This window comes from Leuresthes tenuis, unplaced genomic scaffold (genome assembly GCF_036924035.1).
Source record: "Leuresthes tenuis unplaced genomic scaffold, fLeuTen1.0.hap1 SCAF_15, whole genome shotgun sequence".
NCBI classification, from domain to species: Eukaryota; Metazoa; Chordata; class Actinopteri; order Atheriniformes; family Atherinopsidae; genus Leuresthes; species Leuresthes tenuis.
In genome coordinates, this window is record NW_027325369.1 from 34,299,757 (window position 1) to 34,327,056 (window position 27,300).

The 27,300-nt window shown below is 46.5% G+C and overlaps 2 protein-coding genes across 4 annotated transcripts; both read right to left on the reverse strand.

The window, feature by feature from the left end:
- Positions 1-1,287: 1,287 nt before the first annotated feature.
- Positions 1,288-25,646, reverse strand: LOC140270245 (mitogen-activated protein kinase kinase kinase 7-like). Of its 3 annotated transcripts, none has more exons than XM_072365360.1 (14): positions 25,437-25,646; positions 23,777-23,887; positions 17,862-17,927; positions 15,907-15,952; positions 15,619-15,757; positions 14,555-14,679; positions 12,867-12,995; positions 10,995-11,125; positions 9,861-9,945; positions 9,653-9,780; positions 8,596-8,734; positions 4,634-4,692; positions 4,248-4,363; positions 1,288-2,595 (listed from the first exon to the last, which is right to left on the reverse strand). In XM_072365360.1, the coding sequence occupies exons 1-14, from the start codon at positions 25,500-25,502 to the stop codon at positions 2,424-2,426; spliced, it is 1,512 nt and encodes a 503-aa protein (XP_072221461.1). In that variant the 5' UTR covers positions 25,503-25,646; the 3' UTR covers positions 1,288-2,423. The 3 variants fall into 3 exon arrangements, with proteins under 3 accessions (XP_072221461.1, XP_072221463.1, XP_072221462.1); XM_072365362.1 differs by lacking the exon at positions 25,437-25,646 and adding an exon at positions 25,272-25,402; XM_072365361.1 differs by lacking the exon at positions 17,862-17,927.
- LOC140270658 (uncharacterized) lies at positions 13,157-14,411 on the reverse strand. Its single transcript, XM_072365855.1, has 2 exons — positions 14,026-14,411; positions 13,157-13,973 (listed from the first exon to the last, which is right to left on the reverse strand). Exons 1-2 carry the CDS (start codon positions 14,409-14,411, stop codon positions 13,157-13,159), a joined length of 1,203 nt encoding a protein of 400 aa, XP_072221956.1.
- Positions 25,647-27,300: the final 1,654 nt, after the last annotated feature.

Here is a 27,300-nt window from a genome sequence, read left to right on the forward strand (position 1 = left end):
GCAGAATGGGAGGCAGAGCCTTCAGTTATCAGGCCCCTAAAAGCAGAACGGGAGGCAGAGCCTTCAGTTATCAGGCCCCTAAAAGCAGAACGGGAGGCAGAGCCTTCAGTTATCAGGCCCCTAAAAGCAGAATGGGAGGCAGAGCCTTCAGTTATCAGGCCCCTAAAAGCAGAATGGGAGGCAGAGCCTTCAGTTATCAGGCCCCTAAAAGCAGAATGGGAGGCAGAGCCTTCAGTTATCAGGCCCCTAAAAGCAGAACGGGAGGCAGAGCCTTCAGTTATCAGGCCCCTAAAAGCAGAATGGGAGGCAGAGCCTTCAGTTATCAGGCCCCTCTCTGTGGAACCAGCTGCCAGTTTGGCTTCAGGAAGCAGACACCCTCTCTACCTTTAAGATCAGGCTGAAACCTTCCTTTCTGATAAAGCTTATAGTTAGGGATGGTTCAGGTGAGCCTGAAACATCCCATAGTTCTGCTGCTATAGGCCCAGCCTGCTGGGGGAGCTCCCATGATGCACCTCTCCTCCCTCCATGTACAGATGACATCATTGCTGTCATTAACTTGTGTTTCTCTCTCTCAGCAGGTGTCTCTGGCCTGGTGTTACGCTGCTTGTTGTCCCCTCTTTCCTGTCCTCTCAGCCCCAGCTGGTCCAGGCAGATGGACCCTTCCTGGTTCTGGTTCTGATGCAGGTTTCTTCCAGTTAAAGGGAGTTTTTTCTCTCCACAGTCGCATCGTGCAGCTCAGGACGGGGATTGGATCAAAGAGAAGTTTTGATAATATTTTTGGGTCGTGTAACATCTTTAGACAAGCTTGGTGTCATCATCTAAACTTAGAAGTGAAAATAGTTCCAAAAGGCAGAGAATGAAAAGGATGTCACACATTTTACAATAGAAGAAGTGGACATGTAGCAACAATGTGAAATCTTCTCTTCAATGATCAATTAATTCACTAACATGCAGGAATGTAAGTTACATTCCACTTTACTTTCCTACTCTGGGTGTTTTCCTGTGTGCTGACACACTATCACTAAATCATTCTTCATCAGACCCATGAATAAAACTTCATTGCAACCAATCAGTGGATGAGGGGTGGCAAAACAGACAAAACACTGAACACTTTTCTAGTAATTTCATGGTTTCTGTCTCAGACAAACTGACATTAGAACGAACAGCGACTGCTGCTGGCCTGATGGTTAAGGTCCAAATGACAGCCATCAGGATGATATTCTCTGAGCAAAGGAGAAAGAGCAGGTTCAACCTAGAGTTAGGGTGCAGTCAGTGAAAGCATTCAGGTTGGTCTTATAAACTTTTTTTTTAAAGAAAATGTGCATTCCATCTCAAACTGAAAGTATATACATTGTAAGTATAATGGGTTAAAAGTACTTAAAATACAAAAAAGTCCTGCTGACAAACGTCCACTCATTATATCATATTTACATGCTTAGTAATACAAATTATATAAAAGTATTAACTGCTGTAACTGATGAAAGAGAAACAGAATCATATTGACATTTGTATGAGTTGAATTATTCAGAAACTGGTGGAAAAGCTTCATAATGTTTGTATTGTCCAAACCTGTACATTAAAGTTGTATAAAGTGAAATAAAGACAAAAATCACATATTTAAGGTATAGCAGTCAAGTTAGAAGAATCTTTACATAAAAAATTATTTAAACAATTATAAAAAAACAGTATCTAATAAATCTTTGATTAATCAGCAGAGTGTTTCAGCTCCACTTCTGTGGAGGATTTAATCTCTGACCATATTTCATCAGCTCCTTTACATGTATCTGATAACTTTAGTGGAGTCCAAATCCTCAGCATGCCTGTGACATCAGTGAAAATAAGAAGTATTGAAGTGAAATGTACCTCAGTTTTGCACTTTAGCGCAGTAATTGAGTAAAACTAAATGCTCATTCAAAGCCTTTTTCCAGAGTTTTCCTCCAGTAGGGTGCAACCTTGAACACGTGCAGCTTTTATCAGCTTCAGCCCACTAAGAAGTCCAATCACATACTGGACCTAACCCTAACCCCACCACACAGTGGACCAATCACGGCTTATATATGAACTTAATATTTCACATGTTTGGTCAGGTGGATGTGGGTTTATTCAGAGGAGGAAAACCTGGAAGATGGCTCACTGTGTAACTCACACACACTCGCACATGCACATTTGGACCGGCTGCTACAACACAGCAACTCTGACTACAACACACACACAGTTCCCTGGTTACATTGTCACATTCTCAGAGTGGTTTGTTGTTTTAACATGAACTGAACAGTCTGGTACCAAACAAACGGTCTGATTCTGAATTATCTAGGTTCGGGTTTTGTAGTGATGTGTGCTGTTTTCTAAGAATAATGACATTCTGGACTGCTGGAGCTGCTTGGATCCACAGGAGGATAAAGTAAAGCCAACAGTGCTGGGTCCTAGCTGTGCTGCTGGTTCTGACTCTTGATGAGGCTCAGCTTGCTCCGGAGGCCCTGGCAGTACACCGACAGGCTGCTGTTGTCCTCCAGCAGCTTACTGTGCTCCTGGATGAGGCGAGATGACGCTTGTTGCTCCCTCTGCTCCTGTTCCAGCTCACACATGAGCTCCTGTCTGAAAAAAAAAAAAAAAGTAGAAAGCATCCGGTACCATCAACACGTCAGTGGACCCAACTGTTCAAACTAATCCTTTCACTAAAGTCAGAGAAGCCGAGAAGGGGAATGACACAAAGCAAGGACTATAGCCTCTGTATATGGGGCATCTGCTTAACCCACTACACCACAAGTTCATCAGTTCTGAGACATTTTATTCAACAAAGACCCAGAACATTAACTTGTTTAGTTTGATTCTTTACAACTGAAGCTTTGATTTACCTGTAAGAACCTGCTTAGGGCTGGTGATTTCATGGTACTGAGGGTGATGTGTTTGTTTATTGGTGATTGCGTATGATACTCAGCTGCACTCATTTATTAAACCAATAGGTTGGTCAGACTACAAGCCTGTCTTAAAGACATAAAGACCTGGATGACTCAGAACTTTCTGCTTCTAAATTCAGACAAAACTGAAGTTGTTCTCTTTGGACCTGAGCGCTTCAGGGAGAAATTGTCCTGTTATATAGTTACTCTAGATGGTATTTCTTTGGCTTCTAGTTCTACAGTGAGGAACCTTGGAGTTATTTCTGACCAGGATCTGTCCTCTGACTCCATATAAAACTGGTTTCTGCCTTCTTTCACCTTCGTAATATCATTAAAATCAGGAACATCCTGTCTCAGAGCAGAGAAACTGCTCCATGTATCTGTTCCTTCAGGACTGAACTACTGTAATTCTTTATTATTGGGCTTTCCCACAGATTCTCTTCATTGGCTCCCTGTTAAATTCAGAATAGAATCTAAGATTCTTCTCCTCACATATAAAGCTCTTAATGACCGAGCTCCATCACATCTTAAAGATCTCACAGTTGGATATTTCCCCAACAGAGCACTTTGCTCTCAGGCTGCAGGTTTCCTTGTGGTTCCCAGAGTTTCTAAAAGCAGAATGGGAGGCAGAGCCTTCAGTTATCAGGCCCCTAAAAGCAGAATGGGAGGCAGAGCCTTCAGTTATCAGGCCCCTAAAAGCAGAATGGGAGGCAGAGCCTTCAGTTATCAGGCCCCTAAAAGCAGAATGGGAGGCAGAGCCTTCAGTTATCAGGCCCCTAAAAGCAGAATGGGAGGCAGAGCCTTCAGTTATCAGGCCCCTAAAAGCAGAATGGGAGGCAGAGCCTTCAGTTATCAGGCCCCTAAAAGCAGAATGGGAGGCAGAGCCTTCAGTTATCAGGCCCCTAAAAGCAGAATGGGAGGCAGAGCCTTCAGTTATCAGGCCCCTAAAAGCAGAATGGGAGGCAGAGCCTTCAGTTATCAGGCCCCTAAAAGCAGAATGGGAGGCAGAGCCTTCAGTTATCAGGCCCCTCTCTGTGGAACCAGCTGCCAGTTTGGCTTCAGGAAGCAGACACTCTCTCAGGTGACCCTCAAACATCCCATAGCTATGCTGCTATAGGCCAAGACTGCTGGGGGACCAGTTGCCTTGTGCACTCTAAGGACGTGGGATTGAATCATAGAAGTTTCAATTCAGTCTGTTGGTTTCCTTAGCTAAGCTACTTTTAGCTACTTGTTTTTTTCCTGTAAGAATTGGACTAATTTTGAATTTAATGCATTTTATTAAATTGGATTCTTATTAGCTTGAATTCAACATGCTCAGAGGCAGCATTTTCATGGTAACTGGTGACTTACTTTCTACACAGCAGGTCAGCCATCTCTGACTGAACCCTCAAGTATTCCTGTGCCATCTGGATGTGCTGCTCGAATACAGCCATGGACTCTCTGGAGTTTGGACAGGGAGCCAGTGGCTGAACAAAAAAACCACAGCAGAACAGTAAATTGGAGCACTTTGATACCAGAACCAACTCCACAGCAGAACAGAATTAACCATTTATCAAAACCGTTTATAATCTGTGCTGTGTTTAAAGTTCAGGGAAGCTCTAAACTAACAGAACCTGAAATTCTGATACTTCCTGCTCTTTATACAGAACACCAACATATGTATAAACACTGATTAATGTCCTATCACATTTGTAGGTCCAGTTTGCACCAAAGCTACATCCTTTTCATTAACTCACCTGTAGCTGGTGATCCAGCTTCTGATAGGCAGGTGGAACCAGGTCTAATCCATTGGTAGCTGAACATACACACAAAGACACACACAAAGTGTAAAAGACGAGATACAAATTTAACCCTCAAAGATTTATTGTCCCCTGGTAGAGAGTCTCACCCCTTGGTGGTGGGGAGTATTAGGCCGTATATCACCCCTTGGTGGTGGGGAGTATCGGGCCGTATATCACCCCTTGGTGGTGGGGAGTATCAGGCCGTATATCACCCCTTGGTGGTGGAGAGTATCGGGCCGTATATCACCCCTTGGTGGTGGAGAATATCGGGCCGTATATCACCCCTTGGTGGTGGGGAGTATCGGGCCGTATATCACCCCTTGGTGGTGGGGAGTATCGGGCCGTATATCACCCCTTGGTGGTGGAGAATATCGGGCCGTATATCACCCCTTGGTGGTGGAGAGTATCGGGCCGTATATCACCCCTTGGTGGTGGAGAGTATCGGGCCGTATATCACCCCTTGGTGGTGGAGAATATCGGGCCGTATATCACCCCTTGGTGGTGGAGAGTATCGGGCCGTATATCACCCCTTGGTGGTGGAGAATATCGGGCCGTATATCACCCCTTGGTGGTGGAGAGCATCGGGCCGTATATTACCCCTTGGTGGTGGGGAGTATCAGGCCGTATATCACCCCTTGGTGGTGGAGAGTATCGGGCCGTATATCACCCCTTGGTGGTGGAGAGTATCGGGCCGTATATCACCCCTTGGTGGTGGGGAGTATCGGGCCGTATATCACCCCTTGGTGGTGGGGAGTATCGGGCCGTATATCACCCCTTGGTGGTGGAGAGTATCGGGCCGTATATCACCCCTTGGTGGTGGGGAGTATCGGGCCGTATATCACCCCTTGGTGGTGGGGAGTATCAGGCCGTATATCACCCCTTGGTGGTGGAGAGTATTAGGCCGTATATCACCCCTTGGTGGTGGGGAGTATCAGGCCGTATATCACCCCTTGGTGGTGGAGAGTATCAGTCTGTATATCACCCCTTGGTGGTGGAGAATATCAGGCCGTATATCACCCCTTGGTGGTGGAGAGTATTAGGCCGTATATCACCCCTTGGTGGTGGAGAGTATCAGTCTGTATATCACCCCTTGGTGGTGGGGAGTATCAGGCCGTATATCACCCCTTGGTGGTGGAGAATATCAGGCCGTATATCACCCCTTGGTGGTGGGGAGTATTAGGCCGTATATCACCCCTTGGTGGTGGAGAATATCAGGCCGTATATCACCCCTTGGTGGTGGGGAGTATCAGGCCGTATATCACCCCTTGGTGGTGGAGAGTATCAGTCTGTATATCACCCCTTGGTGGTGGAGAGTATCAGGCCGTATATCACCCCTTGGTGGTGGGGAGTATCAGTCCGTATATCACCCCTTGGTGGTGGGGAGTATCAGGCCGTATATCACCCCTTGGTGGTGGAGAATATCAGGCCGTATATCACCCCTTGGTGGTGGGGAGTATTAGGCCGTATATCACCCCTTGGTGGTGGAGAATATCAGGCCGTATATCACCCCTTGGTGGTGGGGAGTATCAGTCTGTATATCACCCCTTGGTGGTGGAGAGTATCAGGCCGTATATCACCCCTTGGTGGTGGGGAGTATCAGTCCGTATATCACCCCTTGGTGGTGGGGAGTATCAGGCCGTATATCACCCCTTGGTGGTGGAGAATATCAGGCCGTATATCACCCCTTGGTGGTGGGGAGTATCAGTCTGTATATCACCCCTTGGTGGTGGAGAGTATCAGGCCGTATATCACCCCTTGGTGGTGGGGAGTATCAGGCCGTATATCACCCCTTGGTGGTGGGGAGTATCAGGCCGTATATCACCCCTTGGTGGTGGAGAATATCAGGCCGTATATCACCCCTTGGTGGTGGGGAGTATCAGGCCGTATATCACCCCTTGGTGGTGGAGAGTATCAGGCCGTATATCACCCCTTGGTGGTGGGGAGTATCAGTCTGTATATCACCCCTTGGTGGTGGAGAGTATCAGTCTGTATATCACCCCTTGGTGGTGGAGAATATCAGGCCGTATATCACCCCTTGGTGGTGGGGAGTATCAGTCTGTATATCACCCCTTGGTGGTGGAGAGTATCGGGCCGTATATCACCCCTTGGTGGTGGGGAGTATCAGTCTGTATATCACCCCTTGGTGGTGGAGAGTATCAGTCTGTATATCACCCCTTGGTGGTGGGGAGTATCAGGCCGTATATCACCCCTTGGTGGTGGGGAGTATCAGTCTGTATATCACCCCTTGGTGGTGGAGAGTATCAGTCTGTATATCACCCCTTGGTGGTGGGGAGTATCAGGCCGTATATCACCCCTTGGTGGTGGAGAATATCAGGCCGTATATCACCCCTTGGTGGTGGAGAGTATCAGTCTGTATATCACCCCTTGGTGGTGGAGAGTATCAGGCCGTATATCACCCCTTGGTGGTGGGGAGTATCAGTCCGTATATCACCCCTTGGTGGTGGGGAGTATCAGTCTGTATATCACCCCTTGGTGGTGGAGAGTATCAGGCCGTATATCACCCCTTGGTGGTGGAGAGTATTAGGCCGTATATCACCCCTTGGTGGTGGGGAGTATCGGGCCGTATATCACCCCTTGGTGGTGGAGAATATCGGGCCGTATATCACCCCTTGGTGGTGGGGAGTATCGGGCCGTATATCACCCCTTGGTGGTGGGGAGTATCGGGCCGTATATCACCCCTTGGTGGTGGAGAATATCGGGCCGTATATCACCCCTTGGTGGTGGGGAGTATCAGTCCGTATATCACCCCTTGGTGGTGGAGAGTATCAGGCCGTATATCACCCCTTGGTGGTGGAGAATATCAGTCCGTATATCACCCCTTGGTGGTGGGGAGTATCAGTCCGTATATCACCCCTTGGTGGTGGGGAGTATCAGGCCGTATATCACCCCTTGGTGGTGGAGAATATCAGGCCGTATATCACCCCTTGGTGGGGGGGAGTATTAGGCCGTATATCACCCCTTGGTGGTGGGGAGTATCAGGCCGTATATCACCCCTTGGTGGTGGAGAATATCAGGCCGTATATCACCCCTTGGTGGGGGGGAGTATTAGGCCGTATATCACCCCTTGGTGGTGGGGAGTATCAGGCCGTATATCACCCCTTGGTGGTGGAGAATATCAGGCCGTATATCACCCCTTGGTGGGGGGGAGTATTAGGCCGTATATCACCCCTTGGTGGTGGAGAGTATCAGGCCGTATATCACCCCTTGGTGGTGGAGAGAATCAGGCCGTATATCACCCCTTGGTGGTGGAGAGAATCAGGCCGTATATCACCCCTTGGTGGTGGAGAGTATCAGGCCGTATATCACCCCTTGGTGGTGGAGAGAATCAGTCTGTATATCACCAAAGAACAATTTACAATGTTTCCTGTTGGTCTTCTTTTCATGAAGAAATTCATTGGAACCAAATTAGACAATTTCTTTTAAAACCTCACATAACATATACCCAGTTGAAAAGATACTAGAGAGGTTTAAGCTTCACATGAACCATTGTTCTTTCCGTGAGCTGCATATTAAAACTATTTGTCATCCATTTGATCAGTGTAGGTATACCATGTGTTGGACTGATGTACAACAAAAACTGACTAAAAAAATTAAGTTTAAAGAGAAGGACATTATATTTTGTTCTGAGCATAAGGACATTGGAGGAAGACTTGGAGAAATTTCAAATTCATGAAACAGGACAGACTCCAAACCAAACACAGACCACATCAGTTAGGAACTTACACAACACAGCAAAACCAACTATATCTTTGACCAATTTCATGTAAACTGTAGACTTTGTATTATATTCATTTCATACTCGTGCTTATAATTATTCTTTTTACGTGGCTCTGGCTTTAAAATGTTCTGAATATATCTGTTCTGAACATTATATTGCGTTTCTGTGAGCCCCTCACCTGTAGGACTCAGGGTTGTCCTCAGCTCTGATTGGCTGCAGGCGGTCGCAGAGCTACTGGAGTGGGTGTGGCTTAGAGAGTAGCCTGGCTGAGAATCCACGCTGGATGTCCTGGATGGCCCAGAGCGCAGAGCAGCAGCCTGGGAGAGGAAACATCAGGAAGTTATTGTAGAAAAGTCCTTGTTGCCAGCATTCCTTGTGCAATTACATGACTGAAACTTGGGCTGCTGTAATTTTTTCCTTACCAACCTTGTGGCAGGAAGCTTTCAGAAGCTTGAGCTGATGGTGTCAGTCCTGTTTGTTTAGACTGGTGTGCGTCAAAAGAATGTAAGACTCATCTAAGTCTAACATGTCCAGTTTTAAACTCTTGATTAAGTTGCCAAGCTGTCGTTACGATTAGATTCAGTCACATATTCAACCGTTTCTGCTCATGCGCAATATATAGGAGCTATTCCTGATATTCCATTTGCCTTCGAACATTATATTGCAGAGTTGGAGTGCTTCATACAAGATGCCGGCGCACCAGGACACCGGGTCCTTACAATGGTGCAATATATGTTTATATTTTGAAGGAACTGTGTCTTTCCAGTGCTTAAGTCTTATGGAACAACATGTAGACATGTCTACAGCCTTCAACGAGAATTATTCAATTTATCTGAGTTTGGAAAAGGCCTTTAAACCTGCTGCTCCCTCTGCTCAGAAACCCTTTGCAGAACCAGTAGAATCTGAAGGAGCCGACCTCATTATACTGATTTAAACTCAATTTAAACCTGATAGAAACTGATATGTCTGACTGTAAATGCTCTGATTGACCATCCTGCTCCTTTCTGACTGTGATTATTAAATGTTCTGAAGTTTTAATTGAAGTTTTTCTATGGTTATACTTAAATGTGAATTACTTTTAGTGTAGAATGTCTGTGTTGTAGGCCTTTCTTGGCTAGGACACCCCTGGAAAAGAGATCTCAAGAGTTTTTATTCCTGGTTAATTAAAAGTTTGAATGAATGAATGAAAGCAATATTCACATTGTTTCTAACCTCATGTAAACTCTCTGCATTACCTTCATGGGCTTGAACTGTAATGGGAAGCGAGCCTCAAAGCTCTTCAGGGTTTCCTCTCTGCCGGCCGAATTTCTGAGTTCGGAGTCGTCGCTACGGTTACTGTAGTTGTTGCAGTCAGTGCACGAGCCTACAGAGCCACAAACACCAACGCACAGCCTGATTCAGAGGTTCCACAGAGATTACACATCTTTGGTCTCTGACTGTTACCTGTGCTGGTGGCTGATGAGGAGCCACTTCTGCTGGATGAAGACTGGTGGGGAAGACTGAGGGGCTCATCAGAGCCAGGGAAGTACTGAAATGAAAGCATACTTTATTTATTTCCAAGACAAATTAGAGGGGAGGAGTTGGGGTGAGAGGTTCAGAAAGTTTCAGGGATTTACAGGCAGGAAGCTGCAGCTCAGACAGTTTATCTGTCTGAGCTGCTGTGCACACTGAAAACAGGAACATTAATGATGTGAAGCTTCAACACTGCTGAGCGATAACGATATGTGGCACCTTCAGATGACCTGCTGCTTCTGTTCTTCAGACACAGAAGAAGAAAACAAGCAGGTTGTTGGAATAAACAGACTGAGGAATCTTTCCTCCTCTTTCCTAAACTTTTATTCAGATTTCATACGAGTCAGTTGGATTATATCAGATGACATGTTTCTGTCAGACTTTGACTGATTGGTCACGAATCAATCAGGAATCTGTGTCTGAGTGCATGTGTTTTCTGGATGAGCAATCATCTATATTATCAGCAGGCTGTATGTGAGGCGTTCAGGGAACATCAGACAGTCCACCCTTATGCTAGAGACCCAATGTCGGGTAGAACAGATGTTTGATTCCCATGTGTGAGGATCCGTTGGGTTCATTCTCATTACCTCTTTAGGTTTTGGTGTTTAAAGTGTTGATGCTTAGAATTCCCTCTGCTGGACAGTACATAAAGAGCAGGGGAGTTTACCTTGTGGTCCAGCTGCCAGCTAAAGAGGAAGACTTTATTTTTCTACTTTTTCTTATGCTTCAGTTTGGTCAGGTTTGTGCACCTGAGCAGAACTCTACATCGTTTTTAACATGCACAGTAATAAGCGTGGAGGAGTTCGCCATCCGGAAACCTCCTGGATGTTTGTACGAAAGAACAGCTGATAGCAGAATATCCTGAAAGAGACACCGGTCAAAACTACAGTGGGCAGGTCAGACAGCACAGCCTCGGTGTCCTCAGATGTCCCGGTTGTCTGCTTTGCTATTTGTTCTAACCCGGTGCTGATATCCTCTGAGGATTTGCTCTGAGGTTCTGCCTGCTGCCCGGTCCACACACACTCTCTCAGACTAAGGTAAAGCTGTTCCATGAATGTACTGTACCTTCATCAGGTGGCTCATGGTGTCCTGGACCTCGCTCATGGAGGGCCTGCGGCTGGGCTCTTTGTCCCAGCAGCGGGTCATCAGAGTCTCGATGGGTTCTGGAAGGTCTCTGATCAGAGGAGGACGGGTTCCTACGTGTCAGAGAACAGCCTGTCAGGATCATGTCTGCCGGACGATCCAAATGGACCGGATCAACATAAGAATCAGCATTCATTCAGAGAGTTCTGTGTTGTTTAGACTTAACCCAACGCTCTGAGGTCAAAGGTCCCAACTATCTGAGGTCAAAGGTCCCAACGCTCTGAGGTCAAAGGTCCCAACGCTCTGAGGTCAAGTGGCCCCGACGTTCTGAGGTCAAAGGTTCTAAGGCTTTGAGCTCAAAGGTCCCAACTATCTGAGGTCAAAGGTCCTTAAGATTAATGACTGAGTTGTACAGATGTGGAGACGTAAACCGTTCCAGAGATTGATCCACCATCATCTCGCTGTTTTCAGTTAGTTTTGGGGATGTCTCAGAGCATCTTCGTTGACCTCAGAGCTCTTACTGGGGTGTGAATATAGAGCAACTCAGACAGGCAGGATGGTGCCGGTCCATTTAAAACCTTAAAATGAGCAATAAAATCTGAAAATCAATCTGAAAACGGACTGGGAGCCAATATAAGGGAAGACAAGAACAGAGTTATGTGATCAGGCTTTTTAATCCCAGTTAAAGGGGAGCTGCTCAGTTTGGACCAACAGAACTCTCTATGCCCAAATACAAGAATCACAGCGGTCCAAGAACCAGATGAGGAAACTCTGAAGGACTTTTTCAGCTCCTTTGAGGGGAGAGATGGTTTCATCTTGGGAATAAGTCTCACTGATAAAATCTAGTTTTAGTGGCTGCACTGATCTATTTTAGAATTATTCCCAGATTTTTCTAGAGATGCCCTGAACCACATTTTTTTTTGCCTCCCCATACAATGCAATATTTTTAATGATTAGTCTTTCTTGATACCGATACAGAAAAACAGCGCAGAATTATGGTAACAAACGGTAAGTTTAATTGTGTGGAAAAGACTGGGATCATTCTTTTGTGCAAGGCAACATCAGACTTGACTTAAACATTTCTTTCCTATATTTAAAAAATAAAAATAAAAATAAATGATGAGGCTGAAAAACTATAATAAACCATCAGAGACATTGGTCAAACTTTAACATTACCAAAATCAGTTGTCTGGAAGATCATTAAGAATAAAGAATGCACTGGGGAGCTCTGTGATCACAAAGGGAATGGTAGGCCAAGGAAGACCGTAGGATCCCCACTGTGGTAAAGAAAAATCCTCAAAGGCCCATCCAACAGATCAGAACCAGTCTTCAGAGGCAGGTGTGTCTTTGTCAGAAGACTTCATGAAGGCAACACTGCTACATGCTAAACACTAGTTAGCCACAAAAACAGGATGGACACATTACAGTTTACCAAAAAGTTCTTAAAGGAGCTGCAGAGTTCTGAAAAAAGGTGTTCTGGACAGACCAGACCAAGATGGACCTGTATCAGAGTGATGGCAAGAAGAAAGTGTGGAGACCAACAGGAACCGAGATCCAAAGCATAGCAGCTCCTCTGTTAAACATGGTGGTTTAACAGAGGAGCACTCTGAAGCACTCTACAGGTGAGGGCTTCTGTTTTGGAAGAGCATTCGCCACAGAAAAACTTCTGAACCAAGTCAGAAATTTGATTCCAACGACATGTTCAAGATGAGAATTTTATGGTCCATAGAATCAGACTGGTCTAAAACACCAAAACTGCAGAAATACCAGAATCAACAGTTAAAAAAACAGACAATTGAAAGCTGAAATTGTTCCCAGAAACCACTGCAGTGCAAGTGTCCAGGTGTCACTCACCTCTGTGCACGGCCCACATGATGCAGAACGCAGAGCCACCGATCTCATCAAAGGGCTTCTTTCGGGTGATGACCTCCCACAGGATGATGCCCCAGCTGAACACGTCACACTTCTCACTGTAGCTGCTCCCTGAATAAAAACGCAGCATCAGATGGAAGGTACTGGTGCTGACCTGAAGAAACCAATTACCTGAAGGTTCTGACCTCCAGGAACTAAATATCTGGTGGCTCTGACCTGATGGAACCAGGTACCTGCTGGTTCTTGTTATATCTGAGGAGTCAGAGTTCACACTAAGACTTTTCTGTGTGACCAGCGGCCATGTGGAAGCTGCTCAGAGAGCTGCTCATAGAGCCGCTCAGAGAGCTGCTCAGAGAGCTGCTCAGAGAGCTGCTCATAGAGCTGCTCATAGAGCTGCTCATAGAGCTGCTCATAGAGCTGCTCAGAGAGCTGCTCAGAGAGCTGCTCATAGAGCTGCTCATAGAGCTGCTCAGAGAGCTGCTCAGAGAGCTGCTCATAGAGCTGCTTAGAGAGCTGCTCATAGAGCTGCTCAGAGAGCTGCTCAGAGAGCTGCTCATAGAGCTGCTCAGAGAGCTGCTCATAGAGCTGCTCATAGAGCTGCTCAGAGAGCTGCTCATAGAGCTGCTTAGAGAGCTGCTCAGAGAGCTGCTCATAGAGCTGCTCAGAGAGCTGCTTAGAGAGCTGCTCATAGAGCTGCTTAGAGAGCTGCTCAGAGAGCTGCTCATAGAGCTGCTCAGAGAGCTGCTCAGAGAGCTGCTCATAGAGCTGCTCAGAGAGCTGCTCATAGAGCTGCTCAGAGAGCTGCTCAGAGAGCTGCTCATAGAGCTGCTCAGAGAGCTGCTCACAGAGCTGCTCACAGAGCTGCTCACAGAGCTGCTCAGAGAGCTGCTCAGAGAGCTGCTCATAGAGCTGCTCAGAGAGCTGCTCAGAGAGCTGCTCATAGAGCTGCTCAGAGAGCTGCTCAGAGAGCTGCTCAGAGAGCTGCTCAGAGAGCTGCTCATAGAGCTGCTCATAGAGCTGCTCAGAGAGCTGCTCAGAGAGCTGCTCATAGAGCTGCTCAGAGAGCTGCTCAGAGAGCTGCTCAGAGAGCTGCTCATAGAGCTGCTCATAGAGCTGCTCATAGAGCTGCTCAGAGAGCTGCTCATAGAGCTGCTCATAGAGCTGCTCAGAGAGCTGCTCATAGAGCTGCTCAGAGAGCTGCTCAGAGAGCTGCTCACAGAGCTGCTCATAGAGCTGCTCAGAGAGCTGCTCATAGAGCTGCTCAGAGAGCTGCTCACAGAGCTGCTCATAGAGCTGCTCATAGAGCTGCTCAGAGAGCTGCTCAGAGAGCTGCTCATAGAGCTGCTCATAGAGCTGCTCAGAGGGCTGCTCAGAGAGCTGCTCAGAGAGCTGCTCACAGAGCTGCTCATAGAGCTGCTCATAGAGCTGCTCAGAGAGCTGCTCATAGAGCTGCTCATAGAGCTGCTCAGAGGGCTGCTCAGAGAGCTGCTCAGAGAGCTGCTCAGGTTGCTCAACCTTCAGCCACATTCAGGATGATGAGCCAGCTCTCAGTCATCAGAGATGCTACTCTGTACAGGTCAGATGAAGCTGAATCTCTGAAAGCTGAAGGCAGAGTCCAGTTCTGCTGTGATTTAATTTAAAGATGAACACAGACATGCAACCAGACTCACCTTCAAACACCTCCGGGGCCATCCAGGCTGCACTGCCCTTGTTGTTGGTCATGTAGGTCTGAATATCGCAGGCTGTCCCAAAGTCACAGATCTTCAACACGGTCCCACGGCCCACCAGGAGCAGACTAGAACAGAACCAGGTCTTAGACACAAAGACCTGCAAATCCTTCTAGCCATGCATTTAAATAGGAAAAAGACGACCAATAAGACGCTGAGACAAATAAACGTTTGTTTCATTATTATTTCATCACAATTTCATTGACATCTGCTCCGACTCCTAACATCTTCTCTGAACCCGAGCCTTGTTCTGAAGAAACCAGCAGGGTTCAGTCATGTTGGACCATGCTGCACCATGTTTGAACTGAGGAGTTCAGATTTTTCTTCTAGTGGAGTTTTTCCTTCCTGTGTGGATGCAGAAATGAACTGTGTTCACCTATGATTGTTCTCAGAGGTGTTCCTGAGTCTGTGTGTGATTTCTCTGAACCTGAACAATAAATCATATTTATTATTATTTCCTTAGTCCTTACTTAAGGTCAGACTCTGATGCTCCGTTTGTGTCGTCATCATTTCACTGACAATTAAACTCATTACTTCCACCCGATTTTTGTTTCTCCAGTCTCAACTCTAAATTCCAAATGAGCTGATATGTTTAAAAAAACATGATTTCTTAGTTTAAGTGAGTAATTAGTTGTTCTTTAACTATTTAAAATAAATAGCAGGTTTAAAGGATTTGCAGATGACCGTTTTTCTTTAACCAGTTTTACTTCATGAAATCTTTTGATGAGAGGTTGGGAAAATGAGCAGAGCTTTGCAGTGATGGTGCTGGAGGAAAAGATTAACATCAAGGTCATTATGAATGTGGACAACATTTCATTTTCACCTAAAGTCAACCTGATGATGTCAAACAGGAAGTCTCAGTTAATCCCACAGAAGTTACAGTCAGTAGCAAACGAGCAGAGCAACACAAAACTGCACACAAAGTCAGAGTGAACTCAGTGTTCATCAAGGAAGTATTTCTTCTGACACAGTGATGGATGAACAAATGCATCATGTGACAGTCTTACTTTGGTGGTTTGAGGTCTCTGTGGATCAGAGCTTTGGGCTTCATGGCATGAAGATAAGCAACTCCCTGAGCGCACTGCAGACACCAGCTCATGGCATGCGCCGCGGTGTAGTCGGGCGGTGGGTCAGCGCTGTGCAGGACTGCAGCACAAAGACAGAGGCAACAATCAGTCATTCCTGTGGCCTTAAGAACACACACGGTGGGACAAAAACACTGTTTACAGGATGAGCTGAACCCTCGTCTCACATTATTACAACATAGTGACGGACTTCTCCCATCAGAAACTTACGATTATATAGCGAACCACATTCTGCGTATTCCATGACCAGACACACCTGGCAACACAAAGCAGGTTAGGGTTAGAACACAGAGGTATGATGCTGACAAATACACCAAACTCATCCTCGGTTACCGTACAGCTTCCAGCCCCCAGCTGACCACAGACAGGTGAGATCAGGCCAATTAATGACCTCATCTTAGCCAGAGATGCTGCTGTGTTAAACACACACATCTGGCTGTGAGCCTATGGTCATGTTCCCCGATTAAACTCAGTTAATGAGTTAATGTTCCTTGATTAAACCTGAGTTGAAGAGTTAAAGTTCCTTGATTAAACCCGTTTTAAACAGTTAATGTTACCTGATTAAACCTGAATTAAAGAGTTAATGTTCCTTGATTAAACCTGAGTTAAAGAGTTAATGTCACTTGATTAAACCTGAGTTAAACAGTTAATGTTACCTGATTAAACCCGTTTTAAACAGTTAATGTTCCTTGATTAAACCTGAGTTAAAGAGTTAATGTCACTTGATTAAACCTGAGTTAAACAGTTAATGTTACCTGATTAAACCCGTTTTAAACAGTTAATGTTACCTGATTAAACCTGAATTAAAGAGTTAATGTCACTTGATTAAACCCGTTTTAAACAGTTAATGTTACCTGATTAAACCTGAATTAAAGAGTTAATGTTCCTTGATTAAACCTGAGTTAAAGAGTTAATGTTACCTGATTAAACCCGTTTTAACCAGTTAATGTTACCTGATTAAACCTGAATTAAAGAGTTAATGTCACTTGATTAAACCTGAATTAAAGAGTTAATGTTCAATTATTCGTTTCAGCCCCAATAGAGACGATATCAATGCCATGACTGAGTGTGTGACAGACAACATTAACTTCTGTGTGGAGAGTATTATTCTCACAAGGAAAGTGAGGTCCTTCCCCAGTAGTACACCCCGAATCATCATTGACTTCAATTAGCTGCTAAACATTAAAAAAAAGAAAGGGATACAGGAAGTCATTGAGGACTGCTCCAAAACAGCAGAAAAATAAGATAACAGCATAGACGTCGAACTAGGGGTGCAGCTGCACCCCCTCCCATCCGCTCCCGACCCACTGCATTACCCTTTAAAAAGAATAAAGAATCTGAATTTAAAATTTGTCTAACTTACATTTATCTCTTTCATATAATTAATGCATAGATCTATGCTTTTGATATGATATGCAGCCTGCCTGACTCCATACAGTAGCCTAGGCATAGGCTACTGTAAGGAGTGTATAGGGGACGAGAAGTTAGCACCATCCAGGATGTTGTGTCCATCCTGCAAACCTTGAAGCCTCAAACCCGCTCCATGCTGTCAGAGGTGGAGAAGCTCATTAAGCGCTGTCTGGCCCTGTCCATATCTATCGCAGCATCCGAGTGATCTTTGTCAGCCTTGTGCAGGCTGAAAACCTGGTTGTGCAATACCGTGACGCAGGAGAGACACATTTGGCCATTATGAACGCTCACAGTGACCTTATGGATGAAAGCCATGTCTCAACCCTGCTTAAAATTTTCCATCAGTAGGTTAACTGAGAGAAGGTCCACTTTTGGAAATGCACGAAAGCCCTGAGCGCACACTTTTCTTTTTTTCATTTATGGTGTATTTTATGTGCTATGCCTTGGTATGTTAAGTATCGTTACTGAATAACCAACACATGTTCCTTAAATGGCTTGATTTATTTATCAAAGTTTCATTTTCTTAACAATAAAGATGCCATGTTCATCCATTCTAGTTCTCTTATAAGTGCATGCTATTATAAAAAACTTCACATGCTGGAGCTACACTGACAGTGTGGCTGTAATAAATGCACCAACTCACTGAAAGACTTTACACTTTCAAACAGATTTGAACAGCCTCGTAACTGAAAATTAGTCACAAAATATTTGAAAAGAGAAAATATGCAGTTTGAAACTGAAGAAGTGTTACTCACTGGGTCTTTACATGAGCCGTACAGCTTAACAATGTTGGGATGGCTGACCCGAGAGAGCTGGCGAAGCTGGACACCAACAAATATAAACAAAGAAAAACAGACAAACAAACAAAACAAACATTTTAATAAACAACCACACAGGATGGATCTGGTTTATTAAGTATGAACAAAGAAGAATACGTTTTACATCAGTAAAATTTTACATTTGTAAAATATAAAATACACAGCTACATAACCATCACACCAGAACATGTCACCTACGTGACCACTGTACCACTACAACTGTCGGCAACACGTCCACCACAGCGACTGTCGACTACATGAACGCCTCAACGACCATCAACTACACGACCACCAAAATGACTGTCAACTACGTGACCTCCACAACGACCACACCATAGCAACAACCACCACGACGACTGTCAACTTCAACCACCACAACAGTCGACTACACGACCATTATAACGACTGCCAATTACACTACCACCACAGCGACGACCATCAAAATGACCGTCAACTACATCACCACCACAGTGACAACTACCATCAATCGTCTATGAATTACACATGGCAATGGTCATCGCTGTGGTGACCGTCAGCTACAGGACCACCACAGCAAAGACCACCACAAGGACTGTCAGCTAATGACCACCACAACGACTGTCAGCTAATGACCACCACAATGACTGTCAGCTAATGACCACAACGACTGTCAGCTAATGACCACCACAACGACTGTCAGCTAATAACCACCACAACGACTGTCAGCTAATGACCACCACAACGACTGTCAGCTAATGACCACCACAACGACTGTCAGCTAATGACCACCCCAACGACTGTCAGCTAATGACCACCACAAGGACTGTCAGCTAATGACCACCACAACGACTGTCAGCTAATGACCACCACAACGACTGTCAGCTAATGACCACCACAAGGACTGTCAGCTAATGACCACCACAAGGACTGTCAGCTAATGACCACCACAATGACTGTCAGCTAATGACCACCACAACGACTGTCAGCTAATAACCACCACAACGACTGTCAGCTAATGACCACCACAACGACTGTCAGCTAATGACCACCACAACGACTGTCAGCTAATGACCACCACAAGGACTGTCAGCTAATGACCACCACAAGGACTGTCAGCTAATGACCACCCCAACGACTGTCAGCTAATGACCACCACAACGACTGTCAGCTAATGACCACAAGGACTGTCAGCTAATGACCACCACAATGACTGTCAGCTAATGACCACCACAATGACTGTCAGCTAATGACCACCACAACGACTGTCAGCTAATGACCACAAGGACTGTCAGCTAATGACCACCACAATGACTGTCAGCTAATGACCACCACAATGACTGTCAGCTAATGACCACCACAACGACTGTCAGCTAATGACCACCACAATGACTGTCAGCTAATGACCACAAGGACTGTCAGCTAATGACCACCACAACGACTGTCAGCTAATGACCACCACAATGACTGTCAGCTAATGACCACCACAACGACTGTCAGCTAATGACCACCACAATGACTGTCAGCTAATGACCACCACAACGACTGTCAGCTAATAACCACCACAACGACTGTCAGCTAATGACCACCACAACGACTGTCAGCTAATGACCACCACAACGACTGTCAGCTAATGACCACCACAAGGACTGTCAGCTAATGACCACCACAAGGACTGTCAGCTAATGACCACCCCAACGACTGTCAGCTAATGACCACCACAACGACTGTCAGCTAATGACCACAAGGACTGTCAGCTAATGACCACCACAATGACTGTCAGCTAATGACCACCACAATGACTGTCAGCTAATGACCACCACAACGACTGTCAGCTAATGACCACAAGGACTGTCAGCTAATGACCACCACAATGACTGTCAGCTAATGACCACCACAATGACTGTCAGCTAATGACCACCACAACGACTGTCAGCTAATGACCACCACAATGACTGTCAGCTAATGACCACCACAACGACTGTCAGCTAATGACCACCACAATGACTGTCAGCTAATGACCACCACAATGACTGTCAGCTAATGACCACCACAACGACTGTCAGCTAATGACCACCACAATGACTGTCAGCTAATGACCACCACAACGACTGTCAGCTAATGACCACCACAAGGACTGTCAGCTAATGACCACCACAAGGACTGTCAGCTAATGACCACCCCAACGACTGTCAGCTAATGACCACCACAACGACTGTCAGCTAATGACCACCACAACGACTGTCAGCTAATGACCACAAGGACTGTCAGCTAATGACCACCACAACGACTGTCAGCTAATAACCACCACAACGACTGTCAGCTAATGACCACCACAATGACTGTCAGCTAATGACCACCACAACGACTGTCAGCTAATGACCACCACAAGGACTGTCAGCTAATGACCACCACAAGGACTGTCAGCTAATGACCACCCCAACGACTGTCAGCTAATGACCACCACAACGACTGTCAGCTAATGACCACCACAACGACTGTCAGCTAATGACCACAAGGACTGTCAGCTAATGACCACCACAACGACTGTCAGCTAATGACCACCACAACGACTGTCAGCTAATGACCACCCCAACGACTGTCAGCTAATGACCACCACAACGACTGTCAGCTAATGACCACCACAACGACTGTCAGCTAATGACCACAAGGACTGTCAGCTAATGACCACCACAACGACTGTCAGCTAATAACCACCACAACGACTGTCAGCTAATGACCACCACAACGACTGTCAGCAAATGACCACCACAACGACTGTCAGCTAATGACCACCACAATGACTGTCAGCTAATGACCACCACAACGACTGTCAGCTAATGACCACCACAACGACTGTCAGCTAATGACCACCACAACGACTGTCAGCTAATGACCACCACAAGGACTGTCAGCTAATGACCACCACAACGACTGTCAGCTAATGACCACAAGGACTGTCAGCTAATGACCACCACAATGACTGTCAGCTAATGACCACCACAATGACTGTCAGCTAATGACCACCACAACGACTGTCAGCTAATGACCACCACAATGACTGTCAGCTAATGACCACCACAACGACTGTCAACTAATGACCACCACAAGGACTGTCAGCTAATGACCACCACAAGGACTGTCAGCTAATGACCACCCCAACGACTGTCAGCTAATGACCACCACAACGACTGTCAGCTAATGACCACCACAACGACTGTCAGCTAATGACCACAAGGACTGTCAGCTAATGACCACCACAACGACTGTCAGCTAATAACCACCACAACGACTGTCAGCTAATGACCACCACAATGACTGTCAGCTAATGACCACCACAACGACTGTCAGCTAATGACCACCACAAGGACTGTCAGCTAATGACCACCCCAACGACTGTCAGCTAATGACCACCACAACGACTGTCAGCTAATGACCACCACAACGACTGTCAGCTAATGACCACCACAACGACTGTCAGCTAATGACCACAAGGACTGTCAGCTAATGACCACCACAACGACTGTCAGCTAATGACCACCACAACGACTGTCAGCTAATGACCACCCCAACGACTGTCAGCTAATGACCACCACAACGACTGTCAGCTAATGACCACCACAACGACTGTCAGCTAATGACCACAAGGACTGTCAGCTAATGACCACCACAACGACTGTCAGCTAATAACCACCACAACGACTGTCAGCTAATGACCACCACAACGACTGTCAGCAAATGACCACCACAACGACTGTCAGCTAATGACCACCACAATGACTGTCAGCTAATGACCACCACAACGACTGTCAGCTAATGACCACCACAACGACTGTCAGCTAATGACCACCACAAGGACTGTCAGCTAATGACCACCACAATGACTGTCAGCTAATGACCACCACAACGACTGTCAGCTAATGACCACCCCAACGACTGCCAGCTAATGACCACCACAACGACTGTCAGCTAATGACCACCACAACGACTGTCAGCTAATGACCACAAGGACTGTCAGCTAATGACCACCACAACGACTGTCAGCTAATGACCACCACAATGACTGTCAGCTAATGACCACAAGGACTGTCAGCTAATGACCACCACAACGACTGTCAGCTAATGACCACCACAACAACTGTCAGCTAATGACCACCACAACGACTGTCAGCTAATGACCACCACAATGACTGTCAGCTAATGACCACCACAACGACTGTCAGCTAATGACCACCACAACGACTGTCAGCTAATGACCACCACAACGACTGTCAGCTAATGACCACCACAACGACTGTCAGCTAATGACCACAAGGACTGTCAGCTAATGACCACCACAACGACTGTCAGCTAATGACCACAAGGACTGTCAGCTAATGACCACCACAACGACTGTCAGCTAATGACCACAAGGACTGTCAGCTAATGACCACCACAACGACTGTCAGCTAATGACCACCACAACGACTGTCAGCTAATGACCACCACAACGACTGTCAGCTAATAACCACCACAACGACTGTCAGCTAATGACCACAAGGACTGTCAGCTAATGACCACCACAACGACTGTCAGCTAATGACCACCACAACGACTGTCAGCTAATGACCACCACAAGGACTGTCAGCTAATGACCACCACAACGACTGTCAGCTAATGACCACCACAACGACTGTCAGCTAATGACCACCACAATGACTGTCAGCTAATGACCACCACAACGACTGTCAGCTAATGACCACCACAACGACTGTCAGCTAATGACCACCACAACGACTGTCAGCTAATGACCACCACAACGACTGTCAGCTAATGACCACCACAATGACTGTCAGCTAATGACCACCACAATGACTGTCAGCTAATGACCACCACAATGACTGTCAGCTAATGACCACCACAACGACTGTCAGCTAATGACCACCACAATGACTGTCAGCTAATGACCACCACAAGGACTGTCAGCTAATGACCACCACAACGACTGTCAGCTAATGACCACCACAACGACTGTCAGCTAATGACCACCACAATGACTGTCAGCTAATGACCACCACAATGACTGTCAGCTAATGACCACCACAATGACTGTCAGCTAATGACCACCACAATGACTGTCAGCTAATGACCACCACAATGACTGTCAGCTAATGACCACCACAGTGATGAACACCACAACGAAAGTTTGCTACAGAACCACCACAGACCCAGATATATTATTAGATTATACCTGCTCAGCTAATTCTAACAGTGTTTGCACAATTTGAGGGAGCGCCATGATCTATGATGCGTCCTCTAATGACCCGGCAATTCAATCAGTTTCCCGGCACATTTGCAATGTAATGCAATGCAGATGTGCACAGCGCCCCCTACCGAACAAGATGGGTAGCTCGGCAGGGAGCTGAAGAAAAGCTGACATCACTCTGCTGCGCCGCTCAGAATACTTTTTCCTTTTCGACTCATGGGCAGTAGTTTGTGGGCAGACCATGAAAACGAAAAAGCAATAATGTGCACTCTTGAAGAAGAAAATGCAAATGCAAATAGGATGATTGATTACTAATTTCATTTATGAGTCCAATAATGCAGCCACATTGTTAAAATGAAAAAGCATTTCTGCAAATGCATTTTAATTTGAATTCTGGTCAAGATTCGCTTCCGTACACGTAGGCCACATTTGCTGAACTGGGGTTAGTATCATCATTGTGGGTTTCAGGTTCATCAACCTGCACCCTGCGAGAGCGTCGTTAGGGGAAGGGTGAGCTTGGAATCCAATCTTACATATTGCTCCGTTAAAGTTCTTCTATCTACTCTAAGACTCCATGTGATGGAACAGACTGCAGTACAGGTTCAGATGATGATTTTACATAACAACTTACCTCCACCAGGAAGGCGTTCCTCTCGTTCTCGCTCTCAATGGTTTTGATGGCCACATCCTTTCCTTTCCACACCGCTTTGAAGACTACCCCGAAGGTTCCTCTGCCAACGGCCTGCACACAGAACACAGTTAGGAGGAGCTGACCCACAGCATCAGAACCAGAACACAGAGAGGAGGAGCTGGCCCACAGCCTCAGAACCAGAACACAGAGAGGAGGAGCTGGCCCACAGCATCAGAACCAGAACACAGTTAGGAGGAGCTGGCCCACAGCATCAGAACCAGAACACAGTTAGGAGGAGCTGGCCCACAGCATCAGAACCAGAACACAGTTAGGAGGAGCTGGCCCACAGCATCAGAACCAGAACACAGTTAGGAGGAGCTGACCCACAGCATCAGAACCAGAACACAGTTAGGAGGAGCTGGCCCACAGCATCAGAACCAGAACACAGTTAGGAGGAGCTGGCCCACAGCCTCAGAACCAGAACACAGTTAGGAGGAGCTGACTCACAGCATCAGAACCAGAACACAGTTAGGAGGAGCTGACCCACAGCCTCAGAACCAGAACACAGAGAGGAGGAGCTGACCCACAGCATCAGAACCAGAACACAGTTAGGAGGAGCTGGCCCACAGCCTCAGAACCAGAACACAGTTAGGAGGAGCTGGCCCACAGCATCAGAACCAGAACACAGAGAGGAGGAGCTGGCCCACAGCATCAGAACCAGAACACAGTTAGGAGGAGCTGACCCACAGCATCAGAACCAGAACACAGTTAGGAGGAGCTGGCCCACAGCCTCAGAACCAGAACACAGTTAGGAGGAGCTGGCCCACAGCATCAGAACCAGAACACAGTTAGGAGGAGCTGACCCACAGCATCAGAACCAGAACACAGAGAGGAGGAGCTGGCCCACAGCATCAGAACCAGAACACAGTTAGGAGGAGCTGACCCACAGCATCAGAACCAGAACACAGAGAGGAGGAGCTGGCCCACAGCCTCAGAACCAGAACACAGAGAGGAGGAGCTGACCCACAGCATCAGAACCAGAACACAGAGAGGAGGAGCTGACCCACAGCCTCAGAACCAGAACACAGTTAGGAGGAGCTGACCCACAGCATCAGAACCAGAACACAGTTAGGAGGAGCTGGCCCACAGCCTCAGAACCAGAACACAGAGAGGAGGAGCTGACCCACAGCCTCAGAACCAGAACACAGAGAGGAGGAGCTGGCCCACAGCCTCAGAACCAGAACACAGTTAGGAGGAGCTGGCCCACAACCTCAGAACCAGAACACAGTTAGGAGGAGCTGACCCACAGCATCAGAACCAGAACACAGAGAGGAGGAGCTGGCCCACAGCCTCAGAACCAGAACACAGAGAGGAGGAGCTGACCCACAGCATCAGAACCAGAACACAGAGAGGAGGAGCTGGCCCACAGCCTCAGAACCAGAACAGATAGGAGCTCGTCCACTTCATCTCTACAGAAACGACGTTAAACGTTTACCAGCAGCTGGTTCTGAAAGCTCAAATAGTAACGACATGCTTCGTGGTTCTGTCCAGGCCTTCCGGACGGTACCAACACACTCGCTCTCAGCCTGTCCTCCCAGCAGAGCTCAGCTGCCCTAACCCCGACCCGGAACCACCCGACCCGCTGGAAAAGTGAACTTACTGCCTCAACTTGGATGTCGTCATACTGGATGTCCTCAAACACGCAGCCGATTATGGGCTCAACCATCCTTCTCACCTGGACCGGAACCTCTGCTTACCGGATCAAACCGTCTGTTGTCTAGTGCCGAACTGCCGCGCTCATCTGTTGCTGTGAGTTCAGGAAATGAGAAGCAGAGATGTAGTTTCTGTCACATCTGAGCGTTCCTGAACGTCTCACAAGGCGGAAGCGAGGACCTACCGTCACACGTACGTCACACCGCCCGGAGACACAGCAGGCTGATTTCTGATTCTGACTCGCACTCTTGAATGCAGCTGTGTTATTTTAGATTCTACCAGGGGGCGTCATTCCCCATCGTTTCAGTTTCACATCCTGTTTCCTTCTCGGGGGGAGAGAGACGGTTTTCAGGGAGGAAGCAGCTCTGGTAGCTCCTGTTTTATGGATCACATTACCAGACAATTTCACGCGCAGGTAATGAACTATTTCCACGTTTGGAATTCTTCCTGCTGGACTTCCGGTTCAGTGTTTCATTCATTGATTGTTCATGCAGCTCAGCCGAGCTTTACTTCTGGGTGGAATGTCAAGAAACCAACAAACTGAGCCTCATGAGGCTAAACGCACAGTAAACACGTGTTTAGCTGCAGCTCCAGTAGGTGTATAGATCAGATAACTGAGCTGTGCACAGCCTCCACCTGGAAAACTGGGTTCTGCAGCTGCTTTCCTTCAGATCTGTGCAACCTGCATGAGTCTGTGTCACAGAGAAATGCTCTTACACAGCCCAACCGCCCCACTCTGGTTGGGACTCCTGGTTGGACCACAGGTTATAACGATGGAAAGTTGAAACAATAAAGTGGAGAAAAGGAAAAGTGTTTGCTGTAAACAGAAAAGCTAAAGAGGCAATCAGCTCACCATTCCCAGTGAAGAACCCAGCAGAAGTTTACAGCACACAGAGAACACAAAACATCAAGAACTCATTTATTTTCATTATACTTTGGGATGATAGATCACACATATTTGTCGAAATTTTGCCTTTGTCAAAGTAAAACTCAGATACAAAATAACACAGAAGAAGAATCCTCCAAAAACACAAACTATCCCACGGCCTCTCACTGGTGAGTTCAGTCCTGAACGCTGCTGTAAGATCCAGCTGTGAGTGTCTTTATGGTTCTGCCCAGTAAAAACTCCTCATGATGAACACAGTGAAATAAGAAAGCAAATGCTTGAATTTGGATGTACTCCACCAAATATTACAACTTCAAATCCAATGCACTTTCAACTTTACGCTAAAGCAAATGAAAATATATAAACAAAATAAAAATGATTTAGCCCAGCATGTTATCTTGGCCTCACACAGCAAGGGGAAGATGGCCTGTGGGGCTCTTTTTTAAAGACATAGTTTAGAGTTGAAAGCTGAACCGATCATGAACCAGAGCAGCCTGATGGTGGCCCAGATGAGGACATGGCATGGCTGCTGGGGCCCTTCTGCGGTTGCTGGTATTCATGGACATCAAAGAGAGTAAGAAAGAGCTTGGTTTTTAGGGAAAGCATGGTGGTTTAAAATCCAATCGTTTCTTTTTACTTCTGCAGGGTGGTTTCCTATGAACTCACAGAGCTGATCTCTGTTTTAATTCAACATATGTTGTTCGGTCCTTGATCACAGAGCTGAAATCACTGAATTAAAAGACTCATTTCCTGTCAGTAAGTCTGAGCTGCTCCTTTCCTGCTGCCTCCATCAGCAGGTCTGTGAAACAAACGATATCCTGAAAAATGTATAAATCAGGAGAGCATCTACTGTCATTCATGGCTAAAAATGGGAGTGGAAATCAGTTTCATGATTTCACAATGATTCAGATTCATAAAAGAGAAC